At 34.0% G+C, this 18,659-nt stretch overlaps 4 protein-coding genes across 6 annotated transcripts; 2 read left to right on the forward strand and 2 right to left on the reverse strand.

Moving 5' to 3' along the window:
* Positions 1–34: 34 nt before the first annotated feature.
* On the reverse strand, positions 35–1,410 carry LOC18012705 (dihydroneopterin aldolase 2). The gene is made up of 3 exons (XM_006394268.2): positions 1,328–1,410; positions 684–874; positions 35–344 (listed from the first exon to the last, which is right to left on the reverse strand). The coding sequence occupies exons 2-3, from the start codon at positions 866–868 to the stop codon at positions 146–148; spliced, it is 384 nt and encodes a 127-aa protein (XP_006394330.1). The 5' UTR covers positions 869–874; positions 1,328–1,410; the 3' UTR covers positions 35–145.
* Positions 1,411–2,099: 689 nt separating this feature from the next.
* On the reverse strand, positions 2,100–7,951 carry LOC18012706. 2 transcript variants are annotated; one of them, XM_024151594.1, is made up of 9 exons: positions 7,880–7,951; positions 4,183–4,540; positions 3,378–3,411; positions 3,095–3,283; positions 2,923–3,012; positions 2,779–2,844; positions 2,586–2,677; positions 2,453–2,500; positions 2,100–2,350 (listed from the first exon to the last, which is right to left on the reverse strand). In XM_024151594.1, exons 1-9 carry the CDS (start codon positions 7,884–7,886, stop codon positions 2,233–2,235), a joined length of 1,002 nt encoding a protein of 333 aa, XP_024007362.1. In that variant the 5' UTR covers positions 7,887–7,951; the 3' UTR covers positions 2,100–2,232. The 2 variants fall into 2 exon arrangements, with proteins under 2 accessions (XP_024007362.1, XP_006394331.1); XM_006394269.2 differs by lacking the exon at positions 7,880–7,951 and having other exon boundaries at positions 4,183–5,347.
* Positions 7,952–8,613: 662 nt separating this feature from the next.
* LOC18012738 lies at positions 8,614–10,113 on the forward strand. 2 transcript variants are annotated; one of them, XM_006394270.2, is made up of 5 exons: positions 8,614–8,760; positions 9,134–9,223; positions 9,332–9,449; positions 9,577–9,729; positions 9,843–10,113. In XM_006394270.2, exons 2-5 carry the CDS (start codon positions 9,216–9,218, stop codon positions 9,984–9,986), a joined length of 423 nt encoding a protein of 140 aa, XP_006394332.1. In that variant the 5' UTR covers positions 8,614–8,760; positions 9,134–9,215; the 3' UTR covers positions 9,987–10,113. The 2 variants fall into 2 exon arrangements, with proteins under 2 accessions (XP_006394332.1, XP_024007410.1); XM_024151642.1 differs by having other exon boundaries at positions 8,616–8,756.
* A 4,304-nt stretch (positions 10,114–14,417) lies between these two features.
* On the forward strand, positions 14,418–16,338 carry LOC18012739 (dof zinc finger protein DOF5.6). The gene is made up of 2 exons (XM_006394271.2): positions 14,418–14,601; positions 15,034–16,338. The coding sequence occupies exons 1-2, from the start codon at positions 14,554–14,556 to the stop codon at positions 16,111–16,113; spliced, it is 1,128 nt and encodes a 375-aa protein (XP_006394333.2). The 5' UTR covers positions 14,418–14,553; the 3' UTR covers positions 16,114–16,338.
* The last annotated feature ends 2,321 nt before the right edge of the window (positions 16,339–18,659 follow it).

The following is an 18,659-nucleotide window of genomic DNA, read 5'->3' on the forward strand; positions in this document are numbered from 1 at the left end:
AGTTACTCTCTATTTAGCTTTCTGATAGAGATGTTAAAAAAAAAAAAGCTTTTCACAAGTTTCAAGCTTCTGGATATGAATTTGAACATTCCAAGGATACAACTGAAATAACGGAATTGAGATACAAATGATTCGTTAGTGTTATTCAATGAGTTGCGCGGTTTCTGAAAATCTCGACCCCCAAGCAATCGATAGTGCTACGAATAAGCGGAACATTAGGCTTCCATAGCTTCACCTGAACAGCTGTTATCTGAGGGAATGTCTTGAGAGTTTTGGAAGCTACGAGTTCTGCTACTGCCTCGAGAAGGTTCCTTGATGACCCTTCTACAACTTCCTTTGCCAAGCTGAAATTAAAACAAATCATGATACAGTTTCACGCGGAGGTACAGCATACGCGAATATTGGTCATTGACTCACTCCTATCACAACCTTTTCCAAATCTTCCATTTCAGAGGATCATTTCCATATTATACAGTAACATCAACATTGATCTTTGATGCATCGTTCAGTGCCACAATAGTGTTGGAAGGTGATGGTACTGAATGTGAAATCCTAGTTAACTTTCAGGCTATATAAGCAAACCTATTCATTTTCGGATGGGGTCAACTATGTTGTTCAGGAAAACTTATCATTTTTTTGCTGTCTCTAGCAAATTCTGTTGACATTGGTAAAAAAAAACTAACTTGTAAATGTCGACATAGCTGACTGAATCTGCTAAGTTGTCTGATTCACCGGCCTTTTTGAGACTCATCCATGCATCAATGTCAAGCATAAACATCTGCCCCAGCGTCTTCTCTTCAGGGATCGCTCCATGGAAACCGTAAAATTTCAACCCTCTCAGTATCAGTTTGTCCCCAATCATCTCCATATGGTTCTGTTTAAAAGAAAACGCTTTATCAGCTGTTGAAGTCATGATACAAGCTTAGAGGCTTTGAACAAAAAAGACGAATGCTAAATACGAAAGTGACTATAAAACCGCAGGATTATCTTCGATTACTTGTTTAGGCAAAAAAAAAAAAACATAACTCACAAAGACTTTCAAGAGACACTACAAAAATTCCAGACTAGCTGGACCTAAAGGAGTTGTTGTCTACAAAAAAAATTACTCATCAAGAGATTCTTTGTAATATATAATCTTTTTATCAACACTTATATTCCTAAGGATGCGAGCATTCAATTCAATATACTGCAAGCTGAATTTCGTCGTCAGGGCGCGACCATTCAGGGTTTTATTATGACTTTGGACTAATCTAGGTCAAGTTTCTTCAGTATAACTAGAACACTTAGGATTATCAATGAACTAAGAAGAGAATTCGAAGAAGCTTACGAGATTGCGAGAGCGAGAAAGCGGCGCAGAGAGATGAAGAAGAACAAACGTTGACGAAAACGACGACCAACTCACTACTGTGTAGGCTCATGTCTAACTAGCTTCCGCCAACTTTCATCGATAACATTTCTAATGTTTTGGGTTTGGGCCATTTCAAGCCCAAATCTAACTAGTGTAATTTTTTTTGGTTATTATTTAATACAAGAGGCCTAATTAACCGATCAAAAGAATAAAATAACCTAAATTGAAGCTTAATTTTTTTGTTCTCAGCCCGGTGTGAAGGTTTTTGTTTAACGGGAATGATTACCGCCAAGTTTACTCGATCCGATAAATTTCAGTAAAAATAAAACTCATTAATTCATTCTCGACTTCTCGTTACGACACAGCGTTATAAATTAAATCCCACTCAATTGTCTTGTTAATTACCTACAGTTTAAGTCATTGATTGTTTCTTTCATGCGCATCGTGTCATCGTGTGTACACCAATCAAAACACGCATCACGATGTTTCTCTTTGGGTAGCAGTGTTCGAAGAAGCTCTCTCAACTTTCACTTTAGAGATTCTTTCTATCGGTTTTTGGGTTTAGATCGATGTTCCAGTGCTATGGTATGGATTGATTATGTATAATCATGGTATTAGCGGTTGTATGCAATTCCCGATCAACCTTTATGATATGAGCAAAGGTTGTATAGTAATGGAACTTGCACCTACGTAGATAAATATATAGAATGATCCATACACCTATATGGCTATATGATATGACCAAAGAATTAATTATATTTATAAGCATGAGTTTTGATTGCTCCACAACTCTTTTTTTTTTCCTTTCTTAATTTATCTTTCAAAAATCCATCTTTCTACTAAAAAATCTTCCAAACAAACATGATTGCTTGTGTTGCAGGCTACTACCGAGGACTTTGGTAAGACTCAGGAAACCATCTCTGAAGAAGCCTATGTTTTAGCTTCACCAACAAGGCAAATGCTCCATAGCAAGGCAAATGCATCACTGCAACTGAGAAATACCTGTAAACCAAAATCCCCAATCATTTTAATAATATGTCAACAGCCATATATTTACAACGAAACAATGGGAAAATAAAAAAATAATAATAATAAGGAAGTTACCATAGAGGAGCATAGTGTGATGCTAAGTCCAGGAATGGGTAAGGCCACCTATTAATAAACAGTAAGGAGTGATTACTGTCAAAAATTAAGAATAGTTACAGTAGAAAGAAAAATTCAGTATAATTTTGTTTACCATATATGGATCAAGGAGTGGAGGGTCCATTGGAATATGACATAAGCTATTGTCCAGAAGAAGAAGTAAGCAATTCTGAAGCATGGAAAGCTCTGCAACGAAAATCCAAAAACATTGAATGTCAATTAATTTAGGAGTTAAACATACCTATTCAATTTTCGGAGAAAGATTCAGAGGATAATCTGAGACTTACCAAAGAATTCAAGGCAGCATCACCAAGCAGAAAAATAGCGTTAAGAGAGTGCATGTTGATCACCAGCTGCAATATTGATCATTATATAGTTTATTATATGAATAGACTGAATCCAAATCTACTATGGATCGTTAAGTTACTTACAACATTGAGGCTATAATCATGGATCTCAAGGAAAGGAACAATGATGAACCAGAAGACACAGTCAGTAAGCAAAACTGCACCTGCATTCATCTGTTTTACGCGATATACAATCAACAACTCATAAATTTTGATATTACTATTTCGAGTGGTTATGGATTTTGATCTTAATTACCTGAAAGATTATCTGGAAAACATAGCCCCAAAAACCAGCTGGATTACTAGAGTATTGACTCTGTTGAAGAGTATTATCAGAGCCTTTCCTCTCTGAGTCTATGGCTATGGCTTCAATGCTATCTACTCTATCACCAGCCGCTCTTTTGTTGTATTGGTAGCATCCGTGCAGCGAAAGAAGCGAGCCTAGCTGTATAAAGATATCAATAAATATAAGAAACTTGAGCAATGTTGCTACAAGTTATAAGCAAATTAAGTAATTAGATTTTGAAACAGAACATTACTCCGAAGTAGAGAGTGATCAGTGCAAAAGTCCACCTGCACAAAACAAAAGACACCAGAAGAAAAGGAAAATACAATTAGGGACAAAAAAAACAAAAAACAGAGATATTGTTTTTGTATTTATAGTCAGATTGGATTTAAAACCAGTTCTTTCCCTCTCAATTTTTTCTTTCTAAAACCCACTAGAAATCTTTTAATCAAGAATTTCACATTCTAGCCTCACTAAATGATTCAAGAAAGCTTTCAAATTTGTTTTCTTCATTCAAGAATGTCACATTCGGACATTCTTAATTACGAGTCTTGAATGAAGAATGTCACATTCGGACTCGTTATCAAGAATGTCACATTCTTGCCTCTATGCATGTGAAGCTGCAGAAATTCTTTGTCTCTATGCTTGTGAAACTAAAATATCTTCATTTTTACCACAAAACAATTCAATAAAATTTCGATTTTCTTTCCAAAACCCTACAAGAAATCTTCATAAAAAAAAAAGTCACATTATTGCCTCAATGCTTTGTGTAGACCTGCGAAAAAATTGCTTTCCCACAAGATTTTTTTTTTCTAAAGCCCAAACAGAAATCAATCTGCAAAATCTTTAATCACCCCCAAAAACTTCAATCTACAAGAAGCTCACATCTTTGCCTCTCTATTTGTCAATCACGGAAATCTCTATTAACCCCCAAAACAATTCAAGAAAAGTATCGATTATTTTCAAAACCTCAAGAAATCAAAATCAAGAAAGTCTCATTCTAACTCTTACCGAGAGAGAGAGAGAGAGAGAGAGAGAGAGAGAGAGAGAGAGCTTACTGTGTATAGTAGTAGAAGATGGTAGGTCCATCAACAAGGCCAATAACGATCAGCATAATGAGAAGAACGAAGAAAGCAACAACTCGAAAAGCAAGAAGCCAAGCTGGGTGAATATTGCGGAGACAAGGCCTCCAAGTCTCATCTTCGTACACATTTCCCGACCACTCTTTCTCTCCTCCGTCGCCACCGTCTCCGCTTCGTTTCCGACGAAAGCCTTCGTACTTGAATATAAGAAAAGCAGTGACCACCATCGCTATAGCCATCCATATGCAGCATATCATAACCCTCCAGTTAAACCAGTAGCTTGATTCTGTTGTGTCCACTGTTGTTGTCGATGGATGCCAAGCATCTTTTAGCTCTGTATATGAAGTTGGTGGCAATAATGATGATGATGATGATGAAGCCATTTTGATAAAGTTTCAATCTTTCATACAGAAGAGATAAAGTTTTTGTTTCAACGTTGACGAAAAAAAAAACAGAGTAGAGACACTGTGGATTGATTAGGATTCAATTAGATGTGTCTAGAATAAATAGAAAGAAATTTAAAAACAAGATTTAGGGAATTTGAAATCTTGAGTCATGAGGTGATTAAAGATAATTGATGAAGCAAAGGGAGAGATTCGAAGCTTTTAAAACCATGTGTTCTCTTGCACAGTTGCACATAAAGAAGAAGAAACCATCTATCTGATCAGATTTGAAAGAAATCAAAATATTTAAATAAAGAAAAGTGAGAAAGAAAGTAAATAAAGAAGAAGAAGAGGGAGCTGAATTCGAAGCCAAGAAAAGAAATGATCCTTGCAAAAAAATGCAAAAAGCCTGTGAATGTGTAAGAGGACACGATTCTTTGCTTCTTTGCTTTAGGAAAGACAAGTATTTTAAGAGAGAGAATAGTTCAATGCTCAAATTTATCAACTATACATAAATAAATAATGCATAAACAATGTAGCATAGTTTTTCCCTGTTTAATGGATTCGAGGAAATCGGGTGAGGATTTATGTCTTGAAAGGAAGATAATTTTAAATTTCGTTTTGGCATATACTCAGATAGTCAAATTGATGCATAATGCATTGTCATTTATATATATTCTCATGTAAATAATAACTGAATAAAAGTAAATTATAGTCTATATATGAGCAATGGATGGAGAATCTATAAAGATATAAATAAAATATCAGCATCTCTATGTGGAGTCTCAATCTTTTTGCAAATACCCAAAAAAGCGTATAAAAAGTTAAGGACTCTCAAACAGACATTGGAACGTACGCATTGTTTATGTGTCCTTTCTCTTTCATTCTATAATGCACATGTATTTTATATGTTACGTATACATATAGACACAATACATGCATTTGTAATTTTGTATATATACGTATAAACTGGGAGATTCTATAAGAGGAGGAGTCACATAAATTAGAAATGATATATTTGGGAGCTTTCTGAAGAATTATGAACCGTGACGATTTTAATTTATCAGTGACAATGAGAAATTAATGACGAATACAGCTTTTGTTGTGGCTATTTTTTTAGTTATAAGAAAAAATGTAATGATAGGTTGCTTTTGGTCAAAGGCAGAGACTGCGTGAGAGAATGGGACCCATACAAACCCAAACCGAAGACTTTAGATGAGGTTTCAGAGATACATGCAAAGACCAGAGTGTGGGGCCATTCTCATTCTTCAGAAATTCGATAATAAATGCTTTCAAGAAATTTGTACATTCTAACTTCTATATGTTTGAGAACAAATGTTTTGGGTTTGAAACTTGAATGGCAAGTTAGTGACAATGGATCACGTGGTGTAGGTTTTTACCGGTGATGGGAAACGGTTGAAGTAAATGTGGCTACTGTACTTAGCGTGATTCATGTAGTTTATGCGAAATATATAAACACCAGATCAATAAGTTGAAAAGTGAATCAAATTAGTATTAATTATAATGTGACTAATTTTGGATAAAATGCTGTTGGGGCAACCAAATATATTTACCTAGTATACTCTTTATCAATACACTATTGTTTATAGAACAGGACAGCAATTTTATCTGTCTAACAAAAAAAAATGAGTAAAATTGGAACTCAGTTAAAACAAGTGGCTATGATTATTCAGTTCGATAATATTTACAAACAAAGAAAAAATCCTGCAAAATATTTGATTAACAGGGATGATGTAAGTATCATTTATATGCACAACAAATTGGAAAGTGAAAGATGTCTATTTTGTTTGAGGGAATTCTTTTGTTGGAAATACGTAACGTCGGCAATTATTTCTGGTGGGGTTTTTACTTGTTTAGATTTTCTTGTTGATGATAATGCATGGCTTGTTGAATACGATAGAAAAAAAATATACATAAGAAACAAGTACGATTATATTTTACCAAAAGAATAAACGACGGTTGTATTTTTTAATGGGTCATCATAGGGAATGCTTATTGGTAACTCCAACAAACGAGAAAAAAAGCTTAAATGTTTTTTTTAATAGTATATACATAGGGAAATGCTAATTGGTAATTCCAAAAGATTTTGATGCCTAATGGTTTAAGACTTTTGTCTCTTGTCAATTGTCATACAACAGCCAATGCAAGTTACGCCTAAAATTTCTATTCAAAAACATGATATTTAGTATGTAATGAATAATGACTACTACTACATTCACCAAATATGTGTATCATTCATGAAGCATCGAGTCAGTTAACCAAATTCATCAAATCTTTTGCACCTCTTTTAAGAATCTAATAAATAGCGGCTTTCATGGCTTTGTTAAAGCAAACTTTTCCCAGTTAAATCAAATTGATCTGTAACGATTAGCGAAAGACCAAGAAAAAAAAAAACAGTTTTTTGTAAAGTTTGTGTGAGTTGTGAGGGAACAATTTCTGTCGGCAGTCTTATTTTTTCTTCGTTTTTTTGGATTTTTCTTACATTTGTCATACAAGATAAACACTTCCAAATTCCTAATTTAAGTTTAACCGGAAAAGGTTAATTAACTAAAGAAATTTACAAAAATAAAGTTCCTATGATTTGATATTTTTGTCTACTAAATTTTATTTGAACTCCAAAAACAGTTTCTTGAAATTAGAATCTTCGATGTTTTCGATTGGTTAAGAGTCCCTATAATGCCAAAAAAAAAAAAAAAAAAGAGTCCCTACATATATTTGGTTATTAGCGAAGCGAGTGAATAATATTTATATTGTCATTTTATATTATTACACAATAATTAATAGGTGAGGGCTACAGGTCGGTCACGTAGCTTGAAGAGGATTCATGTGTGACAGACAGACAGCTGTCACAAACAGAGCAAAAAAGAGCGTGCAAGAGAAGACAGCGACGCGTCTTGGCCGCTAAGTAAACGCGGCTGCAACTAAAACTGCTGTTCTCTTCACGTTACTACTACATTCCATTTCCAAATCGACAACACAGTTCTACCACTTTTTTCATCTTTTGTATCTATTAACTAATGACCAAACTCACAAGGTTTCTTTCACAGTTTTAATTTCAAACATTAATTTTTTTCATCCCAAAAAATAAACAGGAATGGTTTGTCTTTAACTCTATGTCAATTTCAGTTTTAAAAAAAAGAGATAGGTAGCGATTTTGGTAATTGTATTGTGAAAACAATATCGCATTAACTAGGTTCAGAGTGAAAATGCCATGAGAAAATTTTCAAAGTAAGAAATTTACAGAAAGAATAAGGGGAAGAGATTGGTACCTTTCATGGGTGCACAATTTTTCTTGCAAATTAAACAGAGAGCCAAAAGAAAGAAAGAAAAAATGTTGAAACAAACCAAAAAGATGATGTTTAAATAACAAACAATAAAATTGAAATGTGTACGAAAAAATCAAATAAATATATGTAAGTGAGATTTAAGGAAGGGTGGAAAGCATGAGGAGCTTTAAAAGCAATGAGAGGAGCCTTGCCAGATTTGGGTTAACAAAAGGCAGTTAGTTAGCTTAGCTTGCATGTTTCAAGTGCTTTTGTTCTCCAAAGCAAGAATCATGTGTCCTAATTCCTTTCATTTTCTTAGCAAATTCTAAGGAAATGGGAGTTTCTGTCTATATTAGTGTATATGTTTTTTGCCATCGAGACGCCGCATACAATATTATTTTTTAAAAGTTGAATTCAAATTCATATATCTTACAATTACATACATCTAAATTTCTAATAATAAAAAGTTCAAAATATTTTGAAAATGCCAATGACGTTGAAACAAAAACAACTCCTTCACATTTTCAAAAATATGCAAACGTTAAACAAACAATGATCAAAGTGGTTTGCATAGTAGTGAGTTAACTTAGATAGATGTAAAAAAATACGGGGATAAGTATTTGGGCTTGAAGCTCACGAAGATGAAGAGATAGCCCTGGAAGGAATAGCACAAGGATGTTGTTATTGGCCCAACATAAGTTTTTTTTTCTTTTCCGTTTACTTAAAAAAAAAAATTTACGTCGTCTGCGGTTAGGGTTTTACTTTTATTAAGAACGATACCGTTTAGGTACTGATACGATGCGAGGTTTCGACGAGCTTCTTCTTCGATCTCCAGAAGACAAGAACGTAGCTCTTCTGCTCGATTACATCTAATCAAATAGTAGGTAATTTCGTTTTATTCTCAGACATTCTCAGCTCTTCTTCGGCCTCTCCGATGTCGGGAGTTATAATCCGAGGTTCATTTGAGATTTCCGACAGTGGAATTGAGATATCTGCTCGGTCGTATTTACTCAAAAAGCTCTGCGTTGTCTATCTGCTAATGGGTCTCTTAGGGTTTCACCTAAAGCTTTGATTCATAACCGCGTCATCGAATATGCAAAGTGACGACTATGGCTATATATGATTGCGTTTTCATTATATTAGATGGTAGCTGGTATTAGTTGTAAAATGTGTCGTTTTTGTAATTACTGACTACTGAGATGTTTTGATTTTGGGAATAATAATCCTTTGGTGTTGATGTTGGCATTGAATTTTCAGGAACAGAACTTCTCTTCCCCTCTGAATTCGAAGCCTCTGCATCTACATAGCCCTAGCGTTCTCTTCCCATTCTGGTTGGAAGATGAAAATGTATGTCCTTTTTTTATATATTTCATGATCCATCTTCCATTTCTTGTTTTTTTTAGCTTGAATCTTTCTCTGTTATGTAATAAAAAAAATCCGACATGGGTATTGCAGAGTAAAGGAAAACGCAGGTACGCTTACAAATTTCGAGGTGCTTGACTTCCTAAACTCGAGAGGTGCATCAAGGGATACTACAAGAGTTATAGCTCCAATTGCTAAATCAGAATACAAGGTCTTCTTGTTGCCCTGAAAACTCTCTTCTTCTCTGTTGATTTGATTACTTTTAAGCTTTAATTAACAGGGATTTTAGTGAAAGTTTAATGCTTTTTTTTTTGTTCATTATAATGATCTTCTTTCAGGTCTATGATTACTTGGTGGAGACTGCTGCTTGCACTCAAACTCGAGAGAGCGTTAACGAATTCGCCGACAAGTGCAAAGCTTTCAAAGTCTGGAAAGCTGAGATTCTCAATATCATCAATCTCAGGCCATCTTCTATTGTTGAACTGATGCCGGTTTGTGCTATCTTCTTTTTACCAAATCTCATCAACGTATCTATCATCACATTTTAGTTTCTCTAACATGCTGTCTTTAACCCTTTTTTTGTTGTTGATTGCGACGTTTGTAGATCATAGAGACGCCCGATAATCGGGAAATCGACTCAGATGGGATCCTAGAGCTCGTGCAGGATTTGCTACCGCCTCTTCCTTCACTGGAAACTCCTAAAGGTAATAATGAAGAAGAGGAAACAGAGAACGGCGAACAATCGTAACTGCAGTTTTTTTTTTCTTTCTTTTGAGTTAATATCTTTAGTGAAGAACACATATAGAATTTTCTTTCTTGTTTGTAAAAACCCCATTTAATGGTGAGAAATTATATGAATGGAATTACAAGATCCATTACCTTCGCACTCATTTACGGTAATTATGCTTTCTTTTAGTTTTAGGCTTTTTAGCTGAATCGTTTATTTCCGTTTCCATATCGACGTAATAAAAAATAAACAACAAAAAGATTATATGTGCCTGTGTGGGTAGTAATGGCATCAGATTTGGGTAACGTGGAAACCTTTGTTGTGTAAGCTTGGTACTTTGTCCTTAAGTCAATGTTTAAGTTCACATTCAATTTACTGAAAAAGTTAAATTGAAATTGCACTAAACGTATCGAATGACAAATTAATTTTCTATAATTATATACAGTTTTAAGGAAACTCAATTAAACCAATAAAAAACGAATCGGAAACAAGCCACACCAAACGACTACCCTATAGATTTACATATATCATCAAACAATTAGGTCCATTATCTCATGATTTGGAAAGCATAGAGGAATATGTTCTACAAATTATACTAAAAAAGTAATACAACTTATTTAAAATACTTTTCTTCTCGAATATTATTTCAAATTTCGTTGGATAAGCATATATAGGGTTTGACAACTTGCCATTCATGAAATAGGTATCTCAACCTTTATGAAAGCACATGATATATTGATATCCATACATTTTCACGGATAAATATATAAATAGGGTATATTACATGTATTCAAAATCCGTATATATGATTTATTTGAAGCATATTCTTGACATAACTAGAATTCTCGTATATCTGAACGTATTCGAATCATGATGTTGAAGTTAAACCAATTACGAAATATGTCCAAAAATATAAGTATAATGTTTTTATGTTCATTAATATCCTGGTTCAGATAGAAATATTTGTAAAGGAAAGTTATTGCGTTTCATCAGTCTGATTAGATATGATATATTTTGGTTTGACTTCAACCAAATTGGTACGAAGGTAGAGCCATTATCATATGCTATCATTTTCGTTTTTTATACACTATGTTAATAAAACATAGTTCTTGGTATGTTATTCGATTCGAGTTTCGTGGCTGAACGTTTTGTGTTCTTGTGAATGATTTCAACGAATCTAGTCTTTTTAAATTAAATTGAACTAGAGAAACATGTTTAAAAATGATTGAGTGATGTCTTTTACAGTATAACAGCTTCATAGCCAACCTATATATCACTATATCTTATGACGTTATATGGATGAGATGATGACGTGTAACGCCAAATGTTAACGAGTAATGCAAATGGAACAAATATACGCGGGACAGATACACTTTGTTAACTTTGAAAAGTGGGTCTCACTAATATATACATATATACCGTGCCAAAGAAATTTTCTTCGTCACGCTTAGCTTATCTTGTGTGATTTATTCTCACACCATTTTCGATGCCCTTTATTCTTCTTTCCTTTCTCTCTTTTAGCTTTTAGTTTTGTTCTTTGAAAAAAATAAATCCATGTGAACCAAGTATGAAGTATTCTCCCTAGATCCTTACAATCTTCTGCTTCCTACTTGTCTCATAGAGTTATGAAGCTTTCCCTTTAAAGTTATTTGAATTTTCGGCTCATTGAGTCATATATAATTAAAAATTATTACAATTTAATGTCTTTTAAATGGATTGTATGAACATCTATGTAACTACGTAGGATCAATGAGACTGTATTCGCTTTCAATGTGAGGTTGTTTCTTATTCCAGTTAAATAGAACGTAACAACTCTAGGAATATATATACCAAAACTTACTGTCATATCATATTTACATTACAAGATAAAATGTTGCAATTTTCCTTACTGTATTGTGATTAATATAGATTTGCATTTCTCTTGATCTTTAATTATCTATAAAGGTTAAAATCAGTCGTCAAATTCAAAAGTAAGAAACAACAATATTGCGTGGTCTTCTATATATCTTAATCTTCGTCCACTTTAATTTTAATATTAATCCATGATAGTCCATAACATGTGTCGCAATAAAATGGTAGGCCTCCGGCGGAATTTTCATTTGAAATCCCACCACTCATCAAATATTTAGTTCTAGTATATTTCTTTTTGCTATATTAATTTACAGGCTATACTTTTTAATATAAATCGCTATAGTCGTACTTGTAACATAAAACTTTACTTAAAAAACGTATACTATATGTATACATGGTAGAATTTTAAACGATTCATGTGGATCTAAAATATAAGATATTTGAGAATGTGCTTTTTTTGTTCACAAACACTGACCATTTCTTGAAATATCAAAAGATTGTTCTACACTTCGTTAAAACTCTATAATCATGAATGCCTAAACTCTAGCCTCTTAGGTTAGGTCTGCTGTATTTTGCCTTTTAAGGGTTTGGTATTATTGAGTTTTAATGAATCGTTAAGTGTATAGTTACTATATAGTATTTATCTCACCACAAATATACACAATCTAAAACTCGCTTAAAATATTTCTACAACACAAGTGTTGTTATTAAGATTTTTGGTATTATTAGTATGCAAGCAAGTTTCAAAGTTTTTTTAAACTCTATATACAGGTACTAAGGTTATTATACATTAGAAAAATCATAAGATAGAAGAAAACAAAGAAACTTAAATAAGCTCTTAATCTTCAATGATAGGTGAAGGGAAGTACTTTCGTAAGGAGAATATATACTTCAATTCTTCGTCAAATACTTTTAACATTTTGTTATATAGCATTATAGCATTATATTATATCTACTAAGCTTTGTAAACAAAATAATTTTGAAATGTGGATTTTATATTTACTTGTAACAATTTAAAAAATAATTATAGACTAGTTTTATCCTACCCTCGGCTGAAAATCTTTGTAATGTGTAATAATTTAAAATTCAACTAAATAACAAAATCAAGATTACGGCGACTCCGGTATTTAAACACTGATATTCATTCCTTTTGTACGCAGATAAAATTCCTTTCAGGCTTTCACTGATAACAGCATATTTATAGAGTACATGCATGGTTAGATTAACCGGTTGCAAGGTATATATTTTTAGATTTTTCAGTCAAATTTGAATGCAAAATTACTTTCAAAAATATGATTTGCGTTTTAAGATCTCAAAAAGCTATACACCGAAAATCTAAAAATATTTCCCTTCATATATAAAAGAAAACTGTTACAGCCCTCAACTTTTGTCTCTTGTTCGTCTTTTTCATCGATCAAACTCTTTAACTTTTAATTCGGTAACTTAATCACTAAAAATTATCCAAAGGAATTAAACTATTTGAATAATTTACTAATGATTCAGGAAGTCAAAAAAATAAAACTTGAAACAGACTGCCACATGTAGTAGAAGCAAGAAAAGCGACAGGTGGCAAGAGAATAGATACTTTGCTTGAGAGGAGCGAGCGAGTGGAGCCCAATTAATGGGCCCTACCTTAGTTCTCAAACACTTCCTCTTATCGTAAGTCTCAAAACACAAAAACTCACAGACCAAAACTTCGAAAAAAAATTATTCTCTTCTCTCACTTTTGTCTCTGTTGTGTGACGATCAAGCCGCTATTTCTGAACTCATCCAACGGCTCACGTTATCCATCTGGGCCCTATGGTTTAATCATAGCCGTTGGACTATTAAAGATGGTTGGTCAAGTTGACGTGGACCCACCAAAGAATGTGGGTCCGATGATTTAGGAACCACCGACCGACGCTTTCCTTTTTCCTCCGCCACATCCGTATATACGTTCCATCTATACACTTATAGACATTACAGTTATAATAATACAAATATAGGTCGAAATTAAAGTGTTAACTTTTATCATGATCAACCAAAGCAAGCCGTATTAACTTTTCAATAATCAAATTCCGCAAAACTGGAAACAGAACATTTTGAGTAATTAAGTAACGTCTTCATAACTTTTAAAATTAGTAAGAAAATAGGAAATACAGAGATGAGAGTCATGAAACTAAGAAATTATCCACCGTACCATACATTAATTCCAGAAATAGAAAATCAAAGGAAGCTCCGTATTTCACGCTTTGGTGTCCATATAAATGTAAAACTTACAAATAATAACATCCGAAAAACGATCAATTATAATAATAATTATGGAATTTTAATTAGTTTTGATTAGATTAGTAGGTGGCCTTTTAGATAAGATCACCTGGCATATCGTTATCGACGACCAAAATGAATAATTAGAGTTCAGATAGATACAATGAGCAAGGTTTACGACTTTTAAAAAAATTAGATTGAAACGATAATTTAAATGTTAAGACATTGTATTTATTAAACTTGAAAAAAAAAAGTAAAAAAAAAATTGTAAGTGTGAACTAACTTAACTAAGTATAATTGAAGTGGTTTTGAGCGGAGACAGCAATCCCGAGGAGAAGAAAGGTCCTCTTCTTGCTTCCTTCTTATTCACATCCCAACCCCAAACTCTTCCTTGCCTCATCTCCTCTCTCTCTCTCTCTCTCGATTTTGTTCATGAACTTGTCTTAAAATTCTCACTCCCCCAAAACTAAACAAAGAGCCAAAACACAATATGGGTCTTACTTCTCTTCAAGTTTGCATGGATTCTGATTGGCTCCAGGTATTTTCAGTTAAACCGTCATTTCTTCCAAGTTAATGAACGTAAAATTTGTTAAAAGTTAGCAAAATTATCTTGTTAATTGTTAAGATAATGGTCAAGTGCAAATGGAAGATCTGTTTACGTTTGACATTTTTAAATTTGAATTTCTCCTTATGACTTTTTTTTGTCACATGTAAACACAAATGCAAATGTCATGTAAAATGCAAATGCTAAATACAAAATTTGTTTTTGAAACAATTCAGACCTTACTCATTAGTCATCTCAAACCATCGTTTTTGGCGTGCAAGTGATGACCTATAGCATACAAGCACGTTAATTTCTATTGTGGTGAACTTGGCTCTTCATTTGAAACTTCAAAAAAAAAAAACGATTCTTTATATAAATCCTACACTGTTACACATTTTGATATGTTTTTGTAAATTGTAATGTTAGGAAGCTGAGTCATCAGGAGGAAGCATGTTAGACTCTTCAACGACTTCTCCATCAGCAGCCGACATACTAGCTGCTTGCAGCACTAGACCACAAGCCTCGGCTGTGGCTGTAGCAGCGGCGGCTCTGATGGACGGTGGAAGGAGGCTGCGTCCACCTCACGACCATCCTCAAAAGTGTCCTCGTTGCGAGTCAACACACACTAAGTTCTGTTACTACAATAACTATAGCCTCTCTCAGCCTCGTTACTTCTGCAAGACTTGTCGCCGTTACTGGACCAAAGGGGGCACTCTAAGGAATATTCCCGTCGGTGGTGGCTGCCGGAAAAACAAGAAACCCTCTTCCTCTAATTCTTCATCCTCCACTTCTTCCGGGAAAAAGCCATCCAACATTGTCACCACTAATACATCCGACCTTATGGCTTTAGCACATTCTCACCAGAATTACCAAAATGGCCCTCTAGGGTTTTCACATTTCGGTGGGATGATGGGGTCTTACTCAACTCCGGAGCATAGCAACGTTGGTTTCTTGGAAAGCAAGTATGGCGGATTGCTTTCGCAGAGCCCTAGACCTATTGATTTCTTGGACACTAAATTTGATCTCATGGGAGTGAACAATGACAACCTGGTCATGGTTGATCATGGGAGTAATGGAGATCATCATCATCATCATAACTATCACATGAGTCTGAATCACGGAGTAGGTCTAAACAACAACAACAACAATGGTGGATTCCACGGGATTTCCCCGGGAAGAAACGGAAATGGTGGTGGTGCGCTCATGGATGTCTCCACATGCCAGAGACTTATGCTACCTAATTATGATCATCTTCATTATAATCATAATCATCTTGAAGATCATCAAAGAGTAACAACAATAATGGATGTGAAGCCAAATGCAAAGCTGTTATCGCTTGATTGGCAACACGATCAAGGCTACTCCGATGGTGGCGCCAGCGGAGGCGGAGGAAAATCTGAAGGTGGTGGATACGGCGGTGGCGGTTATATCAACGGCTTAGGTTCGTCGTGGAATGGGTTGATGAATGGCTATGGATCGTCCACTAAAACAAACTCCTTGGTTTAATCATCATCAACTAGTAACAGTATTAGAGAAGCAATTAAATTATATATTTGGGTTTGTATGGTTAGCCACTTTTACTTTAGTAATTGATATCTAATTACGAGAGTACTCTTAATTAGTTATCTTGATTAGGGGCATTCGGAGAGATTTGTCGTTTTGTGTGTGTTCGTGTGATTGAGGTGTAATGTTTTTTTCGATATATAAATAGAGCGCCCATATTCTATTTCTGGTAACTTAGCTCTATACGACTTCAAAACTAATTGATTACAAAAACTATGGATCAATTAAGTTCAGTTTCCAAAAATGTGAGATGAAATAATGAAGATGCACGGTTATTTATCGCGATGTCTTCTTTTCTTTTTGCTATTCTAGGGTCAAAGATTTCAAATTTTTATTCATGGATTTTATCGATAAGAGGAAGAAAACATAGTCTTTAACTGAGAATATTTGACATTGAAAAGAATATATAGACACTTTCAAATTGGAATATATTCTATAGAGAAATTAAAAGATAGAAGGTTAGATTAGATTAAACTAAAACTGGTAAGACAATTAATTAAAGAATAGAATTACTTGCTCCTTTCAGTAATGCGAGCTCTATGGTTAAGTTAGATTATCTCTAAACCGATCCAGTTTTTAACATGTTATTGTTGCTTGTAACATGATTAGAAAAGTTAACTGAATTTGGCGCTGTTACCTCGACACATTAGGTAATTAACCTAATTAATTAATGAATATATCTTACAAGTTATCTTCTGAAGATGATTGAGACCCTTGTCAAGAGAAACCAGAGCTCAAGGCGATGGGATTATCAAGTGCTTAAACTAATTGATTGGGTTGCTTTTTTCTTTGGTTGAGTCTTGCATGAGCTCCCGTTTCTAAGAATTTCTAATATGTAACTTCAGAGAGTTACTGTTTGATTTCAACATCAGGTGCGGACCCACGTCGATGGGTATAGGGGCACGTGCTATTAATGAAATATCTTTTGCCTTGTTTTCGACAAGAAAATTTAAAAGCACGTGGCTCAGTGGCTTCGTTCATTTATAAGTTTAAGAACTAAGAAGATACCAGTTCGATGCCTGATCACTGTTCATTTTTTACCTCTCTCATGTGGGTCCCATGCTTCCCCACATTTTTTTTCTTTGCATTTAATTTGTTCTCGGTTTTATGTAGATTAATTATTTTTTCCTTTTAAGTTTTTTTATGTCGACAAATTGTGTTCCTTTTCATTTCTTCAATTTTAAATTACTTTTTCTACGCCAAAACCTATAATATAATTCAGGCAACAATTTTTTTTAAAGTGAATGTTAAATTATTATTCAAACAAAAGAAAAAAGTCATTATTACAACAAGTGCGTCGAGATTTTAAGAGTGAGCAAAATACACAATGTGATGAGGTAGTCCTCGTTGCAAACCAAAACATGAGGTTTCCCTCATATTTTGCATTTCCCGAGCTTTGTATCGAAGAAAGCATGTTGTGCATAGTCTTGTCAATCAGTTTTATCAGACGTTGAGGCATATAGATGGTGGATTTCCGTGTGTTTCTTCCACTCCTCTCTTTCTATAGTCCATGAATATCAGATGGCAAAGCATACCTTATGATAAAACGAAGAAAATTCAGAGATGAATCCTGAGATGATATGCACAAGCGAGTTCGAAGTCGTTGTGTAACTTTCTTTGAGAATTCTTTTTGTGAGAGCCTCCCACACTTGAGCTGAGTAACGACATGATAAAAAGATCTAGATGATCTCTGGTTTCTAACGGATCATCACAAATGACACACTGGGATTGAATTGATGCGTTCCACCGTTGCATTCTATGTCCCGTAGATAAGTGATTTTACATCGCCAACCACGCAAGAAAAGAAAACCTTAGTGTACCATATTTAAACCAAATACCTCGCGACCATTCAAGTTTCGGTTTTGCATCCTATATGAGGTTCCACGTTGCTTTTGAAGAAAACATTTTCTTGAATTTCTCTGGTTTATATTTCCATAGAGCCTTAACAGATTCCAGATTTCACAGTGTTTTTTTTAATATTTAATTTCTATTAATTGTTCAAATTCAGTTTATACTATTTATTATATAAATAGATTATCATATTTAACCGGGGATTCTGATGCAATTGCCCCGTTACATTAGAGCTTGGCTCTCCATTTTTTCATGTTCTTTATTTTCTTATATCCACGTCTCTAGGGATGAATAGCGTTAGTGGATCATAATTTTAAATCAGGTTCTAAATATCAAATTTTGATCAGATTTGTAATTGAATTAATTAAAAATAAAATTTATTAGAGTGTATATTCACTTTTGGTTCAAATAAGTATGATTCATTCTCGGTTATTGCCCTTGGTTTTAGTGTATTTAAGCTTCCTTTGTATCACATTTCTACTTGAATGAAGGATTGAAGGTTTGTGATTTTTTTTCCCAATTGTGATATTTCCCTAAAGTTATCTCATGGAGAATCTCGTAAAATTATATATATATATATATATATAGATATGTGTCTTTTTGCTGATCTGTTAGCAACTCGTTGCATCTCATCTTTC

This window comes from Eutrema salsugineum, unplaced genomic scaffold (assembly GCF_000478725.1).
Source record: "Eutrema salsugineum unplaced genomic scaffold, Eutsalg1_0 scaffold_6, whole genome shotgun sequence".
In the NCBI taxonomy this organism is placed as follows: Eukaryota; Viridiplantae; Streptophyta; class Magnoliopsida; order Brassicales; family Brassicaceae; genus Eutrema; species Eutrema salsugineum.

What these genes read in the sequence shown, in the direction of transcription:
- LOC18012705 (XM_006394268.2), bottom strand. Translation starts at nt 868, where the DNA reads ATGGAGATGATTGGGGACAAACTGATACTGAGAGGGTTGAAATTTTAC. An exon ending in AGCTATGTCGACATTTACAA is followed by an intron (nt 345 to 683) that starts GTTAGTTTTTTT and finishes TTTTAATTTCAG; the next exon opens with CTTGGCAAAGGAAGTTGTAG.
- LOC18012706 (XM_006394269.2), bottom strand. Translation starts at nt 4,589, where the DNA reads ATGGCTTCATCATCATCATCATCATTATTGCCACCAACTTCATATACA. An exon ending in CACTCCTTGATCCATATATG is followed by an intron (nt 2,501 to 2,585) that starts GTAAACAAAATT and finishes GTTTATTAATAG; the next exon opens with GTGGCCTTACCCATTCCTGG. An exon ending in TCACACTATGCTCCTCTATG is followed by an intron (nt 2,351 to 2,452) that starts GTAACTTCCTTA and finishes TTTGGTTTACAG; the next exon opens with GTATTTCTCAGTTGCAGTGA.
- LOC18012738 (XM_006394270.2), top strand. An exon ending in TTGCTAAATCAGAATACAAG is followed by an intron (nt 9,450 to 9,576) that starts GTCTTCTTGTTG and finishes ATCTTCTTTCAG; the next exon opens with GTCTATGATTACTTGGTGGA. An exon ending in CTATTGTTGAACTGATGCCG is followed by an intron (nt 9,730 to 9,842) that starts GTTTGTGCTATC and finishes CGACGTTTGTAG; the next exon opens with ATCATAGAGACGCCCGATAA.
- LOC18012739 (XM_006394271.2), top strand. Translation starts at nt 14,554, where the DNA reads ATGGGTCTTACTTCTCTTCAAGTTTGCATGGATTCTGATTGGCTCCAG. An exon ending in TGGATTCTGATTGGCTCCAG is followed by an intron (nt 14,602 to 15,033) that starts GTATTTTCAGTT and finishes TTGTAATGTTAG; the next exon opens with GAAGCTGAGTCATCAGGAGG.